Source organism: Prunus mume, linkage group LG7 (genome assembly GCF_029339155.1).
Source record: "Prunus mume cultivar Tortuosa linkage group LG7, ASM2933915v1, whole genome shotgun sequence".
Lineage (NCBI taxonomy): Eukaryota > Viridiplantae > Streptophyta > Magnoliopsida > Rosales > Rosaceae > Prunus > Prunus mume.
In genome coordinates this window covers 7,417,800-7,438,361 of record NC_142704.1, presented here as the reverse complement: position 1 = coordinate 7,438,361, position 20,562 = coordinate 7,417,800, and the positions used below count along the sequence as shown (strand labels likewise).

Below are 20,562 nucleotides of genomic sequence, written 5' to 3'. Positions count from 1 at the left end.
GAGCTCAACACTGTGGTAGGACTTGATTGGTCCAAACTCAGAAACTTTTAAAAAAGGAGGGAGCGTGCTCAGGTGGAAGCAGGACCACGGTGGTCCTCAGGAGAAACGAAAGGAAGTAAATTTTAGTAAATTAGGGGACACAGGAGCACGTGAACAATTATAACACGGCAGTCAATGCTTGGTGAACTTGGGGCCTAACATTAAGGTGTCACGTGACAGTTGCGGGGGTTAATTAAGCCAAAGTCACTGTGCCTACAATCAAGCTCAAGCGGCTTGTTCTCATATTTTTACTGCTCAAAATGATTAAACTACTTGTGTGTGGTGTTTGATAATGCGATTGTGATGTGGTCCCTTTTTCTTTGTATATAAGCGATATTCGAGAGCGGTGATTCGAACACAAAATATCATATGTAGAAGTAATTACTCTGAGCAAGTCGATCTTGCTTGTGTTACGGATTAATATTGTGAAAGTTTTAGTTTACCAATTCATATTAAAAAAGCTAATTAATGAACCAAAATATTGGTTAAGGCTTTATTTGTTCACCTAACGAATAAGAGGTTGAACCAACTCTTTTTAGAAGTGGGGGTTGGGGATATTTATCTTTTTAGTACAAGGTTGAGCTAATTGGAAAACAATTAGTGGACCGGCAAATCAAATCAGAAAACATGCAATTTGTTAATTAAAATGGATGGGTGGGCCAAAAATTGTGTGATCTAGAACTAGAACCCTACTCAAAATTTGTGGGTCTCAGTCAGCTCTCGACCTCCCCTTTACCTACCTACCTGTTTACATTTAACCAAAGCTTAAAAGGTTTTGTTATTAGAAGGAAATGAAGCAAATCACTGGCTGAAGGGGCGATGATTGTCGGCAAAGAAAAAGGAAATTTGATGATGAAAAATAGGATAATGGGCAATTTTGGTGAAATTAACTAACTTGCAATTGGTTGGAGATTTGGCAGCTTGGCCCTGTAAGGTTTGACCACATGGCCATTCAAAGTTAAATGAACAACAGGACTGAAATATTTATTATTGCCTTATAAATATATGAAATTGTGAAATATTTGTGGTTCAAATGTATACAACACCCACCATTGTAAAAGGGATTTTGGGATGAATTAGTAGATACTTAATTTCGGGATTTTGGCGATGTATATGATGATATTTGATAAGGTCCTGTGTTCAAATCTCCTTCTTTCTTAATTACTTAAATCTCATGCAGTACATTAGGACTTGGTCTTAGCAGAATTGAGTGAATTCTATTTGCAGGGTGCAGGCCATGTGCAATTTGGTTGTATGTAGCGCGACACATAACATGAAGTTGAAAGCTCAAAACATGGCGTTTTAGTGTAGAAGGAGCAATTGACTATAAAATTTATGCATTATTATAACCATTCAGAGAATAAGGCACATACTGCCAAGAAAAAAAACATTCTTTTAGTTGGGTACTGCATTTTGTTTGCCACGTGATGTTATCTATGTATCTTCCATGTATATATATCTAGATTTGGCCATACTCACATGTGATACAATCTTATAATCATTAGCATTTCCGTGCATTAATAAGGATAGAGATGAAAATCATTCAATCCTTAATGACACCACAAATTAGAAAGTTGTAATTCAATTATTTTACATTGAGCGAGACCTACGATATAAGATTCGCGTCATGTGAGAAAGTTGAGAAACGAAAAATAACAATTAAAGATAAGAAATTATGAGCTGTAGAGAAAATATCAATGAACTTTGTTGTATGATTTTGATTTTGGATAGATGGGTAGCTTAGAATTGAAGAAAATACTTTAATTCTACTGTGGGTGTGCATGTTCCAGGATCATCATGGCATGTGATGAGGACTCAAATTAATTTCAGTGGCATTATAGCATCATGCCTTATTTAGATAAGGTGCTTTAATTTCAGCATATCATAGTTCCACATGCAAGGAAGAGGACAATCATGCGTTGGCCCTTGCCTTTCAAAGAGAGAGAATATAATAAAGAAAAAACAAAAAAAAAGAGGGTCTTTTGGCATCATATTTGAGGTCGAATTATTTTCTTCATTTCTAGGTATGGTTGTTTGACTCGAAAAACAATTCGCTTGTATAAGCGGAAAATCATTTATGCATGGGTGAGCGACTATTTCTAATATTTTTCATTCGATTCGAATTTAAGGTTTCCATCGGTCCAACATTATCTTTAACACAAAAGTGCGACGTTTTGGTGTTTGCCACTTTGTAAATTGGGTTAGAGGACCACAAGATTGTTTGATATGCATAGTCCAAACTTCAAATTCGCAACTCCAGCCCTTCCACATCAAATAAAAGATACAACTATAGTCTTAGGTAGAACCCCACATAATGAGATGGATACGCATGCTATACTGATTTGAACAGGGTTGGTTGGGTAACAACAAAATTTTGTGGTTGGGTTTGAAATTGAGAGGTGAACTAAATAGGACAGGGACAACTCAGCACCTTTTTTAATAATTAAAATGAATTGGAACTCCAAGCCAGGTCAAGTTTACATGATTCTAGGGACACCCAATAAGTGATTTTGGACACCCTATTGAAACCTTCTCCTTCTTGGGATTAAACCAATAGGGTTTCTGATTTCCATGTGTTTCGAAAACTTTGTTTAAATCTTGGCCCAATTTGAATCTTCCAAATAAGCCCATCCCGTTTTGTTCTTAGCATGGGCCAGAAAGAGTGGAGTTCAATGACAAACCCGTGTAAAACTGATATTTTACTGAGGAAATGGAAAACTTTTATTCAAATTAAAAAATAAAATATGATGCAGACATAGTTTTAGCCAAATTGGCTAGAGTGGATATGGTCCCCATTCTGCACCCGAGTTCGAATCATTGGTTTTAGAAAAAATTTAACGCACCAAGAACAAATTAGAAAATAACAATCAACTAGTTTTGAGTTTTTCCCTCCAAATAGACTATATAACACGCAAAAATTGGCCTATCAATGAAAAGGCTTTTTTTTTTTTAAATATGGATCGTTTTTACTATGATGGTACTTTCATAGGTGAGAGATATTTGAAGCATTCAGTTCTTGTTAAGAGTGGTTGGATATTTTGGTCTGAAGTAGGGTTCTTAATCTGCAGCACAAGGTAAAGTTGATATCTTTTACTTTATGCCCCTACAAGGTTTCATCTCATGCTTACTGTTCTTCTAAAAGGGTACTTTGTCCCTTCCTTGAACATGAAACTGATATATAATTAGACATAACCCATTAAAAATCAAAGAACTAACATAGTTTGGAGTTCAAAGGATAAGATGGAATCAATATTGGAGTCAGTAATTGTTGACCTAAGGGGAGTATTGGTTTTTTTTTTTTTTCCAGACATGAGTTAGGTCAATTACCTATGACAATAAGTCCGTTCCTTTGAACTAAACTTCAAATTCCCCTCCTCGTAGATTATCCTAAACTCTTTAAGTCCGTTCCTTCGAACCAAAGTTCAAATCCCACTCCTTGTAGATTGTATTTATTTAGAGTAGTTTAGATTATTATTAGTGTAATTTTTTTTTTTTGGTCAAAAGAGATTATCGCTTATATATACATATATACACACACTAGCCCCTTGGCACATGCTAATGCATGTGCCAATTGGTTTTCTTTTTTTATTTTTATTTTATTTTAAGAATTAAAAAAGATAATGTATAGTTGTGTTCTATAAAAATAGGATCCATTATCTGATTTTTTTTTAAATTTTAATTTTTTTAAATATGAAAAAGTGTGAATTTATCATATTATCATCATTTAATTAATAATTTCAATTCTTAATGTTTGCATTAACCAAGGGTATTTTCTGGTATTTATATATAGATATATAAATAAGCATTTATTTTTGGGTTGGGGAGACTAATTGGGTTTGGGTTTGTGCCTGGGTCCTAGGCCATGCAGTCCACATATTGGATTGTGTAGTAAAATCGGCCCAGGCGCTAGGAGGCCTCTTTATTTTTTTAAATATTTAAATAGTATAGCCGTGCGGCTATACGATTTATTGAAACAGTATAGCCGCCCGGCCATAATATTTAATATTCCAATATATTGGAATAGTATAGCCTAACGGCTATACTATTTACTATTCGAGTGTATTGACATAGTATAGCCGCTATACTATAAAGTAAAGAAAACCAACTTTTTAATGTTACTGATAAAAAAGAAAAGGGGCTAAAGGCTTATTTACTTGAAGTAGGAAGAAGGAAGGAGCTTACAGACCTCAGATAGACGAGAGACGGTAGCCGCAAAAACTCGAGAGAGAGAGAGAGAGAGAGAGAGAGAGAGGCGATGGGGATAGTGAGCAAGGCAGGGGATTGGGCATCCAAGGCCTTCACTGTGGGCCTAGGAATCACCACCATATACCTCACCGCCACTTTCTCTGCAAATGTCTACAAAGGCCTCGCTTGGCACAACGCTCAATCGGTAACATAATCAAGATTGAGATAAGATTATAGCGGATATGTAAAATGGTATGATTATATATATGTTTGGTGGAGTTGGAGAGATAAAAAGAGATTTCAACACAAACTACAGATTATATATTTGACTTTATTTAAAGGTATATATACCCATGTTATAAAGAAACCAAAAACTCCCAAAGTATTTACCCCAAACGCATAATTAGAAAAGGGAAATAAAAAACTATAGGTTCCATGTTGAGCTGGCCGCTGCATGCCCTAACTAGAGGTATGTGATAGGATTTTTAGTACCTGCGCAAACATGGTTAAAATCACTGAAAATACTTGCAAGAATACAAGGTAATTGTAGTATAAATGCTCATGCAAGGTCGTTGTCCCCAAAGATTGTTTGACTAATCTGTAATTAAACTAACTCTTAATTAATAACTAAAATAGATTTTATCAAAGATTTGAAGTTTATGAATTTGAAAAGATTAAACTAACAGTAAAAGAAATCTGAAAGTTGGGAAATAATAACAGCAAAGAAGAAAAACGATTTCTTTTTAAAGACTAACAATTTAGAGAAAACTAGAGTTTAGTCAACACCGTCGCAATCCTATGCAATTCTATCAATTACTTATGAATTTCCACATATATACTTTGAAGGTTAGGTTTTCCTAATGCATATTTTCCTTGTGATGTTCAAGCGAAAACGTATATCTAACATGCAATCCGTCTGTGATGTTCAGATCAAATATAAACATGCAAGACTCATTAAGCTTTGTGAAAACCCTTTGAAAAACCATGCAACCCTTAAGAGCGTGATGTTCGCCTTAAGTGAACTTACAATTACTAATCACAAGAAGCCCTCCTCAATTTCAGGGTGATGTTCCAACAGAAATTGCATCCAATTACTTGTCTACACATCCTAATGGTGATCAGTCATTAAAATAAATAGATAGTTTTAAACACAGTGATTAATAATTCAAAGCAAACATGCATCCATTCATAAGCAAATTAATAAAACTACATATTCATGCTAAGGCTTACGGCCTCGCCCTAGCAAAAGGAATTAGTTACACATAATCATAATTGAAATCCAAGAAAATATCATTCGAATGAGTAAGAATGAAAACACCTGAAAGTAGCGAAAATCCAAATCCCTAGCAATTGCTCCCCAAAGCCAAAAAGAAGTTCTAAAAGGAGCTCCCTCTAAATTGATGTGAAAAGGAGCTTAAATAACTCATAAAACCTAGCTACCCAATCCCCACAAGGAAATTAAGTTAAAATAAAATAAGACTAGGAAATAAAGTCCAAATTGGATTAGGAGAATCTGCCCAAATCTGCCCAGCCACGTTTTGGTCTCAAATCTCCTCCAAATCTGGCCCAAGATAGCTCTTTTTAAAGATAAAAATATTCCGAACACTTCTCCAGAAGGCCACGAACCCATCCGAGGTCATCTTGGGCTCCAAAACCGCAATAAAAGCCCAAAACGTCACTATTCCAGCATAGCGCACTGCTCCTTTATTTATTCGCCAGGAAATCATCGCTTGGTGGAAAAGTCTGAAATTCTGACATGATCAAGCTAAGTGACTCACGAACGTCCTCCAACTGGAATTACTCCAAAATTCGTCCATTTGATTATGTTTTGCTCCAGAGGAAGTTGAAAGACCTATATTAGAAATATAATTCAAAGTATCAAAATTCTTCCAAAATATTAACCAAAATATACTAAGAATGGGGTTAAATATATAATATAAAATCGACTCATCAGCATACAAATTGTACAGTTGACGGAACCATTTGTTTAAGTTGGTGCATAGCATGATCTCTCGCCTCTTCTTCCTCCTTGACATCTTCAATTCTTCGATCCATACCAGTAGCATGGTGCGACCAACACATGACAGGATCAATAACAAGTTTCTCGAGTGCAACAACATTCTCTATGAAGTAGATGACATGCTCAACGACATTTATACGACCACGATACCCTACTATTTCTACTACCTTAAGGTTATGATGTGGCCATTCAGGACCTTTTCTCACCTTCATTGTCTCCAATGGCTCACAGCTAACGTATTCCAACTGCACCAACAAATGCAACAAATTTTTAGTGATTGAGTTTAATTTACTTGGATATAATTTCGAGTATGGATATATAGATATATATATATATATATATATATATATATATAGCTACCTTAAGTACGAGTGTCTGCAAGGAAGGAGATGCCTTCAAGAAAGAAGCTAAATGATACAGAAGGAATGGAGCATCTGGTTGAACTATTAGCTCCAAATGCTTAACATTTGGTAATGTAGGACTCCAAGAAGACTGAAAACGAAACATGGATGGATAGTAAGGAACCACATATCCAACAAAAAGATAAGAAAACAAACACATGATAATAATTACAAAAATCAAATGTTAAGCATATTTAAAAATGTGCTGTGGAGATTCGAGTTTGAGACCACTAATTTAAAAATCAAAACATATTTACACTAGGCTAGACCATATTGATCTTAGTAGTATTTTAATAGGACAATACTTCTCTCCTTACCTAGTAATGTGACTCGACTACAAATTGACATGTGTCCTTTTTTTTTTCTTTTTTTTTTATGAAGTCTCAAAAGTTTTTTTCCTTTTCTTTCATTAGCATAACCTTTTTTTTTTCATACCTCAATTAAATTTGAAGTCTTTTGTGGACTTTCTAGACTGTAGAATAAGAAATTCAATCTATGTATAATGTCTCATTGCCTAGTTATAAAAAACTAAGGAGGTGGTTTGTGGGATAGATGAAAAAAAAAATTCAGCTATGAATAGTAAAATAGAAGAAACAAAAATATTTTTGAGGGAAAAAAAAGGTATACGTGTCAATTTATGGTTGACCCACATCATTAGGTAAGGATGAATTCCTTCTTCTGGGTAAGAAGGGAAGTTGTCCGTTTTACTATGCAAGCCTAAAAGAAAATGATTCAAACAATATTTTGATAATGAATAAGTTATTAGGAAAAGGCCCCCGCTTAATACCGAGCTTGTTACTCAACTTTCACCATTTTTTTGAGAATTTTATCATCTCCAGGCTACAACTATTCACAAATGAGAAAAAAAATACTTACAAAGAATGCACCACAAAAGATACATTTCTTTCTTTATCTAAAATTTATGGACTTTCTTCTGACAAAACAAAAAAAAAACTTATGGACTTCTTCCTACGGGGTCTAGCTCAGTGAAAAATGACATTGATTTGTAAACTAGATATCTCAGGTTCGAACCCCCATGCCATGACATCAGTTTTGTGTGTGTGAGAGAAACCACATTCCCTCTGGTTTAAACTATTGTTTGTATTAATAAAAAAAACTTATAAACTTCCCACGAAACTTTGAATCTAAATTTAGGTCACGTGATAATTGAAATAAACACAAAAGTATTGCATAACCTTCGCATGAAATAAACACAAGTTATGCCTCATAGTCATTTGGGGCACTGTTTTTGCTTCACTGAAAGCTTGGGCTATGGGCTGTAGTTGGGAAAGTCACAACATATGGACTGTCCATTTTTCTTTAAACCTCTTTTTTTTTTCTTTTTCTTTTTTCTGAAAATGAAAGAGAGAAGAATTAAGTAGGTGAAAATAGTAACATAATCAATGAATGGAAAAGAGGAACGAAGAAAATGCCAATTCAAATATCTCGTGTATAATACATTTAAAAGTAAGGAATGGCATTATGTGCAGCTTCTTGATACAAATATTTCTAAGGCCTCCATTCCATCTAATTGAACTCAAGAAAACTAAACTACAATGGTTAGAAAAATATGAATTCTTAATTTTATGCGAGTTTCACTTATATCTTAATTTCTTGATGTTAATTAAATGTAGGAGTAATCTGTAATTGAAGTCCAACTACTTATTTTGATTCCGATTATTGAAACCCTACTAGCTAAATTATCCAGAGGAATTCAGAGTAAAACAACTTCTCAACATATTCCCAGCCAAAACTATCAGAATGTACAGAAAACAGTTGTGCCCTTCACCGAAACTACTATTTTGCTCTCTTCTATTTTATAACAATTTTAATGCTTTTTCAAGGGATCTTCTGTTATATTGAGGCAAATGGAATAAGGCAAAAATTAAAATAAAAAATAAAAAATCAGTTATTAGTTCCAAAGTTATCTTTTGAACTTGTGGTGGGTCAACATATATTTTGGGCTTTTATATTCACTTATGATTATTCTAATTACTATTCGAGTATATTGACATAGTATAGCCGCGCGGCTATACTATAAAGGTAGTGTTTTTTTCCCCTCCCCTTTTTATCTTCAAAAGTAAAGAAAACCAACTTTTTAATGTTACTGATAAAAAAGAAAAGGGGCTAAAGGCTTATTTACTTGAAGTAGGAAGAAGGAAGGAGCTTACAGACCTCAGATAGACGAGAGACGGTTGCCGCAAAAACTCGCAGAGAGAGAGAGAGAGAGAGAGAGAAAGAGAGAGGTGATGGGGATAGTGAGCAAGGCAGGGGATTGGGCATTCAAGGCCTGCACCGCGGGCTTGGGAATCACCACCATATACCTCACCGCCACTTTCTTTGCAAATGTCTACAAAGGCCTCGCTTGGCATAACGCCCAATCGGTAACACTCATCTCTCCCTCTCTCTTCAGCTAGGGTTTCCTTTTATTGTTTTAATTATGGGACAGGGCCGGCGATTCCACTAGGAACCCTCTCATGGCCTTGGCCGGAACTTCTGAGTTGCTCCTCTTTAGTGTGGCCTGCACCAACCGCTCCCAATTGTCGTAAACCCTAGCCATGTCTAGGAGGCCGGCTCGGACGAATAGGAGCTCTAGTGAAAATGGCGGACGTATCTGAATCAATATTGACTCGGTCTGACTGGGTGAGTATATGTGAAAAGCATATGTGAAATATATTGAAATAGTATATCCGATCGGCTATACTATTTAATATTCGAGTATATTGAAAAGGTTTAGCCGTGCGGCTATAATGTTCAATATTCCAATAGTATAGCCGCACGGCTGTACTATTTAATATTTGAATATATAGTATAGCCAAGCGGCTATACTTAGTATCGCCGCCCGGCTGTACTATTTACTATTAGATTATATTTAAAGAGTATAGCCGTGCGGCGATACTATTTAAAACTCAAATATATCACAATAGTATAGCCGCCCGGCTATACCATTTTAAATCTCCATGAAACGGCATCGTCCACGTCTTTTCGCCTACAGCATTTTACAAATCTATCCTTTCCATACATAAGCATCCGTTCTCAAAAGGAATTAAAAAGTCGGTGAATCTCAAACCGGATATAGCCGAAAATTATATGAAAAAAGGGGTATTTCCGTAAAGATTTCGCTATATAAATCAAACCCCCTCCATTTTTCAGAGTTTGTGAAGCACAAAGGTCGAGCGGAGCAGAGGAGTTTCCGAATTTCCGTTATCCATTCTCTCTCTCTGTATCTCTCGAAGGTTTTTAAATCTCCCTGCAAATTTTAGGGTTTTTGAGCGAATCTTGAAATTTGAATTCGACTGTTGAGAAACGATGGTTTCCGATTCGATCACCAACGCTTCCATTCATGCAGCCCCAAACAACAACAACAACGCCCGGGATGTGGGCAAGAAGAAGAGGGTGAGGTTTCAATTTCCTTTTCCGGTTTACGATCTCTTGTTATTCTGTATACGAATTTGTATTTATTGGTTGATCTTTAGTAAAATTTCTCGTTTATTTGGGGATTTTCAGGCCAGGTCTGCCAAATTGAAGCAGTGCAAGCTCGATGTTCGTCGTGAGCAATGGCTTTCTCAAGGTACGCCCCCGATCTCGTAATTCCTACGTTTCATATGCATGTTTAATTGTGTTCGTATCGTTAAATTTCTCCGATTTGTCAGTTTTTATTTTAAAGAAAATATTGTTTTGGCATTTGATTGATATGGATTCGATGGGATTTAGGCGCTGTGAAGAATAAGGACTGTAAAGCGGAACAGAACGGCGTCGTTGAAGAACGCAAAGACCGTAATAACCACCGTCCCTTCGGTAATCTAGGGATGAGGCCCGGAGGCGGTGAGAATGACGGATCAATCCATCACCACCACCACCATGACAGCGATTTGGACTCGAACAGTCCGAACAGTTTGACAAGTAGCGTCTTGGGCAGCAACTATTCCGAGACTAACTTTACTGGGTCTAGCAGCAGCAGCAGCAGCAGCGGTGGCTGTTGCTCTGGAAATATCACAGAGGATGATGAAGGCGGTGGCGATGATGGGTGCTTGGACGATTGGGAAGCCGTGGCTGACGCCTTAGCCGCCAACGAGAAGCCGAAAAACCCATGTTTGGAGTCTCCCCCAGAGCATGATCCAATTGCTCAATCGGGTTCTCCTCAGGAAACGACTATTGGGTCTGATGGGCCGAGTTTTGGGGTTGAGAATTCGAAGCCTCAGTGCGCCAGAACTATCCCTAAAGCTTCAGGAAATGGCCTGGCTTGGAGGCCTGACGATGCTTTTCGGCCTCAGAGTCTGCCCAATTTAGCTAAGCAGGTTAGCTTGCCAAATTCGAACCGGAAACATTACGGTTGTGGTGGTGTTCCTTGGGCCTATAGTGGTGTTGTTTCTGTGCCATCCTCATGTCCTATATGCTATGAAGATTTGGATTTCACGGACACGAGCTTTCTGCCATGCTTGTGCGGATTCCGGCTCTGCCTTTTCTGCCACAAGAGGATTCTCGAGGAGGATAGCCGCTGTCCTGGCTGCAGGAAGCCCTATGAGCATGAGCCTGTTGAGGCAGAGGCAAGTGTGCATGGAGGTAGCCTCACGTTTCGGCTGCCTCGTTCTTGTAGCCTGATCACAAGGTCCTAAAAAGAACTTATGTTTTTCGCGAGATATGTACTTTGGTCTCTGTTTTTTGTGTTTCATTGGTTTTTGCGTGTTCTACAGTCTTAGAATTTGATTTCTTTAGTTAGATGTGGGTATAGGGTTTTGAGCGCCCGGAATTGATCTGCTTCTCTTTTGAGTTGGTTCTTATCTGTATGGTGCATGTGCTGAGGTAGAGAACTCAGTGACTCAGTGTTCTTATGTGAATAGATAAGGTGGTATAGAAATTCAATACATGAAACAAGTATACACTATTATGGTATTTCTTTTTATCTTTTCAATTTTTGCTTATCTTTGCTACTATTTCATTCTCCCATTTTAGTTTGGTTTATTGACGTTGCTAATTGATGATGTAGAAGGCATCCTTGTCCCTGATCAGTGGTTCCTAATGATTTAAACTGTGTAGTTTCATAGTTGTATCTCTAAGGCTGGATTTGGATTCAAACGAAAGGTTCGCTTCATTAATCTCAGTTGTTAAACCATGGTTATCTAGCAATTGTGGATCTTGGTTGATACCATTGTTTAACTTCTGAGATTACTGTAATGGACCTCCCCGTAATGGAGGGGATCTGAGTCTTCTTAGGTTATGGTGTATAGCATTTTCATGTGGAGCTCTGGGTAAGATTTCTGCACATGGGCTCCAGTCTTTTAAGGTTAACATGGATATTGTCAAACCCTAATGCACAATTATTTTATGCAGGTAATTTGTTCCATATGACAGAATAGGGTACCACATTTCTGTTCTAGTTGTTTGGGACTTTGCATTTTGAGGTTAAGTTTGTCTAGTACATTTGGCGTATCTTTGTTTATATATAATATGTTTTTGCTTTTGTCATCTGATACAAAGTTTTCTATTATTGCTAAATATTAGATGATGGTGGAAAGCATTACTCCATGATGAGTTTTGTTAAGATCCTTTGTACTTACATTTGCTTGTTGCACAAGTGTCCAAGATTGAAGGTCTTGCCATTCAGTATTTGCTGCTGTAAGTGCTAAGGCAGATTTTCATTTGCCTTTTTAGAGTTCATGCATATATTTACTTGGAGATCATTTGGTTTGTCATCTGTTTAAGGGGAGGGACAATATGTGTTGCTATCACTCTTCTACAAGGAACCTAGAAGTGTCTCTTGCTTAGGATGGGGTTGGTATTGTCGTCTAGGGTAACTCCCCTCTGTATCAGGCTGTGAACCTTATCAACTTCTAGCTGTGCATTAGCCAAAAGCTTATATGGTGTTGTTATATCTAATGTGGGTTATATTGCCAATTTGGCAGCGTCTTTTGCTCAGGTTGCTGCTTTCCTTTTTATAAGACTTGCTTCATTCCTGTGTAGCTTGATAAGTGAGTCACCTTTATGGCACGAAGCTCTAATACTTGTGTCGCTTTGGATTTAGTACTAGGTACCCCTTTGCCCTGAGATAAGCGATGCAGTCTTCTCCTTATACTTCTCATGCCTGTTTCTGTTTCTATTGTGATGGTTATGAATTAACTGGTATGCAATGGTTATGCATGGCTTCTTTGCTCTTCCTCTAGCACCCTTTGCAAGGAAATTAAACTCAATTGTATAAGAAGAAAGAATAGATCACCCTCTTCATTGATAGGGTCGGTGTAACATCAATATGCCTTCTGCACATAAAAAAGTGATTCAAGTATTGTTATTATGTGTCACTTTTACTCTGTTGAACTATAATCTGTTTTAGAGAGAGGAAGTATCCCGACATTTCAGAAACTTCTGTTATTTTGTCTTCACAAGTATAGTTGTAATGTGCTGAGCATTTAATCCCCGTGTTTTTATAATTAAATCTTGTTATCTTGATTATGGGTTGGAACTTTGAAGGGCGTGGTGTGTGAAGTTCAATATACAGCATATTTATTTGATCTTCTTGATATATCATAATCAAGCAAATCCATTCACAAAAAGAAACAGGCTTAACCGAAACTCTCCATATGGGTGTGTACACAAAGTGAATTTATCAATGGCAACATTTATTTTTTGGCCAAATGCAATAAAGACAACACCAAAGCAAAACACACACTTAGTAGATCACACACCCCATACCAAACCCCAAATCAAGAAATTGGAAATCCAGGGAAGCCCTTGCTCTGTAAGGCGACTCAATCTCCTCTTAATATTGACTCCTAGAACTACTCTTGCATGCTTCCTTGATCATCCATGAGCCCTGAAATGATTTCTGATTTGAGTGGCGGAGGCAGCGGCTGCCACCAACTGTAAAAGGTTGACGACTTCAATAAGACGTCCTTACCAACCAACCCTTCGCGAATCCAGTTTCCTACTTCTCTTTGCAGCTTCAAAACTCTCTCTCTTTCCCTGTAGATTGCTGTGATGTCACCAGTAAGTTTGTGCAACTCCTCCACCTCTGCCCAAAACCACGATTCCCCGCAGGAACCTGCCGGCAGTTTTTTTTCATGCTCGAGCCATCGTTGCAGGTATTTGTACCGCTTTGGCCTGCCTTTCTTCATGTATGATCCGGTGTCCTCATCCTTGGAATGCCTATAGTAGTTAGCAATGTCAATAGGCTCAACAAGACGGCGGAACCTGGTTCCTAGTTGTATCCATTCTTTTATAGCCTCGAATTCATCAGGAAGCTCATATCTTTTCAACATTTCGATAATCTCATCCCATATCCCTATTAACACAATCCTACTCACGTTAGCCTCAAAGTCTCTCCTGTCCTTCTGAATCTTGAAGGCGTCGAAATATCCCACATTGTGCTCACACAAGGCTCGATATTCTTCTAGGTTTTCCAATGCTTTCTTCATTTCTTCCCTTTTTCCATCAACTTTTTTCTGGTTTTCTCCTTTTTGCTTCTCTGATTCTCCGGCAGCACGAAGGCATAATCTAGCTTCTGCACTCTGCAGATTGACAAGCAAGATATCAAAGCAAACCACATTAGAGATATCTTAACAATCAGAACAAAGAGATTTTTAAGTACCAAAAATACAACTTACCAAGCCAAGGTCATCCAAGTAACGATCTGAGCCTAAGCAGAGCTCTTCTAGTTTATCAAGAGCAACCACATCTTGCATGTCTAAGCTACATTCACCACCTAGAAATTCCTTCTCATAGCTGAAATGCTCGTTCAAGCAATTGTGGGCAATGGCTGCCCATTCCGTTTCGCCGCTTAACTGACAAGAGTAGAACAAGGTTTGCAACACAGCTTCAGGGTTTTTCAAGACAACCAATTTCCCATTCCCTGTGCCAAAAACATATGTCCCGAAAGGCTTGTAAGGGCTCAACTTAATGAAGTGTTTTACAGTTTGCAGCACTTGATTTGTGCTCCCCATTAGTTGAGAGGCAACATGGGTTGTAACAGCTGATGCATCCCTCATCACATTTGTATACAAATGCCAGGCCTCTAGGGATGTTCCAAGAATCTGGCTTCTAAAGTAAGGCGATTTTGGATCGAAGAAGGGGAGAATTTTCTGCAATCCTTGGTGAATGGATGAGAGAGGAGCAAGCAAAATCCTAGGGACAATATCATATCTCATGACAAAATGTATGAAGTATTGAGACCAATTCTCCCTCCTAAGAGCATGAGAAATAATATGGTTACCAACAAGGGGAGATCCAAAAGTCACACAGAAGAATGTTGCAGCATTTGTTTTCGGGTACTTTTGCAAGAACCAGATTGTGGCAAGCGCAGCAATTGCTCCACCTGTAGAATGCCCTGTAAATATTATACTCTTCCTTTCATTGATAGCGTCTTGCACCTGAGAAAACCACAAAAGAATCAATGAAAACACTTGAACAAGTAAATTCCCTGTAAAATATTACATATGTACATAAATTTATGAAAAACTTACCTGATTAACAAGCTGGGAAGTCTGCAAAACATGTTCAAATTTTTGCAGAAAGGCTTGGTTCACGAAAGCAATTGCAAATTCTAGGTCTCCTGGTTTTGCAGTTTCATTATGGTTGCCTATGCTTTTCATACAAGGAAACAGTGCAGGTGTGATCACTGTTTCTCCAAAAGCTTTTTCTCCAGAAAACCAACTGTCCACAGACCAAGATCCTGGAAAGCAGAAAAAAGCATGGGATGAGGCAGGGGGCTTCTCCACAAGAAGCAGCTCATCTGGGAAGTTCTGAGCCTTCAAGGAAAGATAGCAACTTTTCTTGATAAGCTCCTCACTAAGATTCAACATCTCACCAAGCCTTCCAGAAGCCATTTTTCTGAGTTTCTTGTTTTGATCAATTTTTCTTGTTCAGATTCTTTGTTCTGGGTCTTGTTTTTAAGGAATATTGAAGATGGTAACAAAAAAAAAAAACCCCCTTGCCTTGACCAAGACTTGTTGGTTTTGAGTGTGGATGATTAAACAAGTCAGTGACCTGAAAGTCAACAAGAACTTCTGGGAACTTTCGTTAAAAGTGATTATCATAATCGAAAATTCTGGAATGTTCATCTGTTACTGGTGCAAAAGGAAAAGAAAATGATTTTTCTTAAGGGGCATTTGGTATCCTATTCAAATAGGGAACTCAAAAACTTTGATTTTTCTTAAAAACAAAGAGTTCTTAAATCCATTTTTAAGATTCAAAAACTTGTTTGGTATGCAACTTGAAAACTGTTTTCAAATCTTAAAAATTTGAGAACTTGTGGGTTGTTAAAAACAACTGAAAAAACAGATATTTTTTGTTTTTAATAATTGGGGTGTTTTTTTAGTTGTTCTTGAGTTTGAGTTTTAAAAATAAGGCTATCGAACAAGTTTTCTTTGTTTTGGACTCAAATTCTGTTTTTGAGTTTAAAAAGTTGGATTCAAGTTGAATATCAAATAGGCTCTTATTGTTTGCAATAATAGTCTTAGTGACGTTTTTTTTGTTTGTTTGTGTGAGCCCAGTAAATTCGGGGATGTATTTTCTTTCAATCGGGTTGCTGAGAAAATGTTTGTTTTACTTTTGAAAACAAACACTTTGATGACAATGTTGTTTTACTTTTGATGACGTAGGAAAAGAACTCAAAGAACATTCATAGTACTTTTAGGAAAAGTGTTTGTTTTACTTCGGTTTAATTTGATAATTAGTGCAGCAGAAGGCAGAAAATACAAGGGCTCATCCGAAGTGAATTTATTACAAGGGAAAGCAACACAAAAACACACGAACCACAGGGAGACGAAGACCATAGTAGCCCTGGCTCTGGCAGATGAACAAGAATTCAAAACATTTGACACACACAAGAATCAAAGATACTACCACATTTCCATACACACAGAGTAATCCATCTTCTTACTTTTCTCTCTTGCCCTATCGCTTGAGTAACTCCTCCTCGTCTGCCCAATGGCAGGAGGAGTTTCCACAGGCTCCTGGCTGCTTTTTTTCGTGATGCTCCAGCCATCTTTGTGTGTATTTGTAACGCCTTGGCCTGCCGCCTTTGTCCATGTAACGCCTGCCCTTTGCGTGCCGATAGTAGTTAGCAATGTCAAGAGGCTCAACAAGGTTGCGGAAATTGGTTCCTAGTTTTATCCACTTATCTGTACACTCAAATTCATCAGGAAGCTCATATTTTTTCAGCATTTCAATAATCTCATCCCATATACCTGCTAGCACAAGCCTACTCACATTAGCATCAAAGTCTTTCTTCTCACCCTGTATCTTGAAGGCCTGGTAATATCCCCCATCCTTCCCATTATAAAATTCTCGGTAGTCTTCTAGTTTCTTCATCTCTTCTTTATGTGCTTCCACTTTTGAAGCTACGCTTTTCTCGTTTTCTTGTTTTTTCTCTTCGAATTTTCTCGCAGCGCAAAGAGACAATCTAGCTCTTACACCCTGCAAATTTACAAGCAAGATACCAGAGCATGTTATAAACAAAGTGAAAACTTATTTGTTTCAGTGGGAACTTCATTTTACAAAATATTTTCCTGGCATTATGATGTTTTTGGTTTTGGTTCCTATCTTAAAAGTTTCGGAACACATAATCGAAAAACAATCAGAACAAAGAAACTTTCAAGTACTTGTGAAAAAGAAGGGGAAAAAAATTAAAACTTACCAAGCCAAGGTCATCCAGGTAACCATCTGAGCCTAAGCGAAGTTCTAGTTTATCAAAATCAACCACATTTTGCATGTCTAAGCTGGATTCATCACCTAGAAATTCCTTCTCATAGCCAAAATGCTCGTTCAAGCATTTGTTGGCAATCACTGCTGCATGTTCAGTTTCGCTGCTTAACAGACAAGAGTAGGACAAGGTTTGCAAGACAGCTTCAGGGTTTTTCAAGACAACCAATTTCCCATTCCCAGTGCAAAAAACGTAAGTACCAAAAGGCTTGTAAGGGCTTAGCTTAGTGAAGTGTTTTACAGTGTCCAATAAAAGATTTGCGTTCCCCATTAGTTGAGAAGCAACATGGCTTGTAAGAGATGATGCATTCCTGATCACATTTTCATAGAACTGCAAGGCCTCCGGCGATGCTCCAAGAACCTCACTTTTAAATTTTGGGGATGCTGGATTGAAGAAGGGGAGAACTTTCTCAAACTGTTCTTGAATGGAGGTGAGAGGAGCAAGCAAAATCCGAGGGACAATGTCATATCTCATGACAAAATGTATGAAGCATTGAGACCACTTCTCTCTACTAAGAGCATGAGAAATAATATGATTACCAACAAGGGGAGATCCGAAAGTCACACAGAAGAATGCTCCATTATTCGCATTCGGGTACTTCTGCAAGAACCAGATTGTGGCAAGCGCAGCAATTGCTCCACCTGTAGAGTGTCCTGTAAATATTATACTCTTCTGTTCATTCAGAGCCGCTTCCACCTGAGAGAATTACAATGAATGACGATATTTGAATTACAAATGGATTGATGATATTTCAAGTTCAGCAAATTAGTTTGAGCACATGGCTCCAGTTTTCACTATAAAAGTACCGGCCAAACACAGTTTTTCATTGAAATGTAATGTCAAACTAGAATTTCTTTGGTAAATTATACTAGCTGATGATGGCCAGTTTGAGTTAACACATTCTGATGGCCAGTCAACTTCCTGAATGGTAGGTATATTATATGACAAAGTATGAAAGTAGCAACTTGCAAGTACAAAAAAAAACTTACCTGATTTACAAGCTGGGAAGTCTTCAATACATGTTCAAATCTGTGCAGAAAGGCTTGGTTTACAAATCCAGTTGCAAATTCTCGATCTTCAGGCTTGTCATCTTTATCATAATTGCTTATACTTCTCATAGAAGGAAAGAGTTGGAGATTGATCTCTTTTTCTCCAAAAGCTTTATCTCCAGAATACCAACCATCCACAGACCAAGATCCTGGAAAGCTGAAAAAAGCATGTGATGATGCAGGGGATTTCTCAACCAGAAACTGCTCACCTGGGAAGTTCTGAGCCTTCAAGGACAGATAGCAACTTGTCTTCAAATTCTCCTCACTAATCTTCAACATCTCTCCAAGCCTTTGAACATCCATTTTTCAGAATTCTTGTTTTGGTTCTGTTTCAGATGCTCTGGTTTGGATCTTCCTTCAAAGCAAGCTTTAAGATGGTGGGATGGATGAGAAAATTTATAGAATTAAATAAAGACCCTTGCCTAGACCAAGACTTTGGTTTTGGGCGTGGATGACGCGGCTTAGAGTTATCTGCAAGTCAACTACATCTTCCAGGATCAATCATAAAGTCATTAGTTTATCTCCCTCAGCAAGGGCTGAAGATTCCACAGACAGGAACATGTTACTGTTGTAGGTGAAAAAGAAAGTGCTTTGTTATAATATTCTTAGTGTAAAGTACCCTATTCTTATTAGTCATGGGAATGTTGTAGTTTTTCTTTCCTTGTTGCTGCAAGGTCTTTTCCTTCCACTTTCGTTGAATGTTTCTTTTTTTTGGCTTTGTTGCATAGGTTGTTTTGCTTTGTGGATTTTGAAATTTACTATGAAATTGAGCTAAATGAAAGCGCAGAGACCAAGACTATTGCTTTTTGTTTTTTAATATTGTTGGTGGGTAACTATTGGCAGATATTATTAGCACAGTCAGGCCGATCAAGAGATATTAGCCTGGACCTTTACCAATTGCCTGTCATGCATTTCAAGGCCCATATATTCTGCCCTAAACCCTTTTCCGCCTGTGTCTATCTCATGTAAAGCCTTCTCCAACTCATGAGGGGCTAAATTCAAATTTCTTCCATTTAAAAAGTGATTATTTGGGTTTTGTCCGGACTCAAATTGTTTTTTCTCCCAACCCTACGGACTCAAATTTTAGATCCACAACTTTATTAAATTGTTTAAGAATTGTTTAAGTCTATTTTTTTTTTTTATGGATAACTTTTCTTCATTTAATCTTTTTAAAATAACATCATAATTTAATTTTTTGAACAATTTGACCTAAAAAATATTGAAATTCCATAAATTTAATTTTATTCCAAAAGTAAACACATAACATAATTGAAACACAAAATGAGGATTGAAACAATTTGTCGACCTCATTCACCAATATCCAAAGCTCCTCCAAAGGTGATTGATCAAATCATTTTGGAGACTCTGATGCACATATGGATATTGAACTCTATTATGACGAATCATGTAATCAGAGATAGTCTGCCTATCTTGGTGGTACTCATATGTAATGTTTGGCTTCAACTCATATTGTTTTGCTCTAGCCTCTCCTTAGATCGTTGTGGACACATATCCTCATCATCATATTCCTCTTCAACATATTTGTACTCATTTTCCACAATCAAGTTGTGCAAAATTATACACGTCATCATGATTGAGTTAATTCCAAATAAATTGGAGTTAAGTTATTCTTTGCACCTTACACGATTTTAATCAAATTAATCAAAGAGAGTTTCTCTTAATTTTTGGTGGATTCAGTTTCCTTGTTACTCAAGGTTTTCGTTTGATTTGCTTGTGCTGCGTCACAATAGCTCATCGAGCTGTAGTATTCCAAATGCTCTTTCAACATTCTTCCTGTACGCTTTTTGCATTTGTGCAAAAAGCCTATTCTTTGGGTTATCAGGAGAAGATATGGTCTTCATCAAAGTAGCCCAACGGGGGTAGATCCCATTTGCCAAATAGTAGCCTCAAATGGTATTGATTTCCATTGACAATATATTCAACATGAGGAGCCTACGAAAGTCGGTAGCATTAAAATGTGGCGTTTCAATGAAGTAGTCGGACATGAGATTTGCAATGACGATCTTCCCTCTCACGATTCTTGTACACACGACCGACTACCGACCCACCATATTTGGTGGCTTCATTCTCCTGTGAAGTATGATGGACAATGGCTTCAATCACTCTCTGATGATGTTCTTCATCATCTGAATCATCATCGAACATAAAGGAAAA

General features: G+C 37.4%; 3 protein-coding genes across 3 annotated transcripts; 1 reads left to right on the top strand and 2 right to left on the bottom strand.

The window, feature by feature from the left end:
• The first annotated feature begins 9,793 nt into the window (after positions 1-9,793).
• Positions 9,794-11,557, top strand: LOC103338278 (uncharacterized). Its single transcript, XM_008241469.2, has 3 exons — positions 9,794-10,041; positions 10,153-10,216; positions 10,360-11,557. Exons 1-3 carry the CDS (start codon positions 9,955-9,957, stop codon positions 11,259-11,261), a joined length of 1,053 nt encoding a protein of 350 aa, XP_008239691.2. The 5' UTR covers positions 9,794-9,954; the 3' UTR covers positions 11,262-11,557.
• Positions 11,558-13,142: 1,585 nt separating this feature from the next.
• Positions 13,143-15,601, bottom strand: LOC103338364 (protein EDS1L-like). The gene is given in 5 exon segments (XM_008241564.3): positions 13,143-13,642; positions 13,645-13,723; positions 13,725-14,147; positions 14,244-15,005; positions 15,099-15,601. Coding segments are annotated over 5 exon segments (1,851 nt in total). The 5' UTR covers positions 15,462-15,601; the 3' UTR covers positions 13,143-13,418.
• Positions 15,602-16,264: 663 nt separating this feature from the next.
• Positions 16,265-18,983, bottom strand: LOC103338280 (protein EDS1L-like). Its single transcript, XM_008241470.3, has 3 exons — positions 18,328-18,983; positions 17,273-18,034; positions 16,265-17,052 (listed from the first exon to the last, which is right to left on the bottom strand). The coding sequence occupies exons 1-3, from the start codon at positions 18,688-18,690 to the stop codon at positions 16,531-16,533; spliced, it is 1,647 nt and encodes a 548-aa protein (XP_008239692.1). The 5' UTR covers positions 18,691-18,983; the 3' UTR covers positions 16,265-16,530.
• Positions 18,984-20,562: the final 1,579 nt, after the last annotated feature.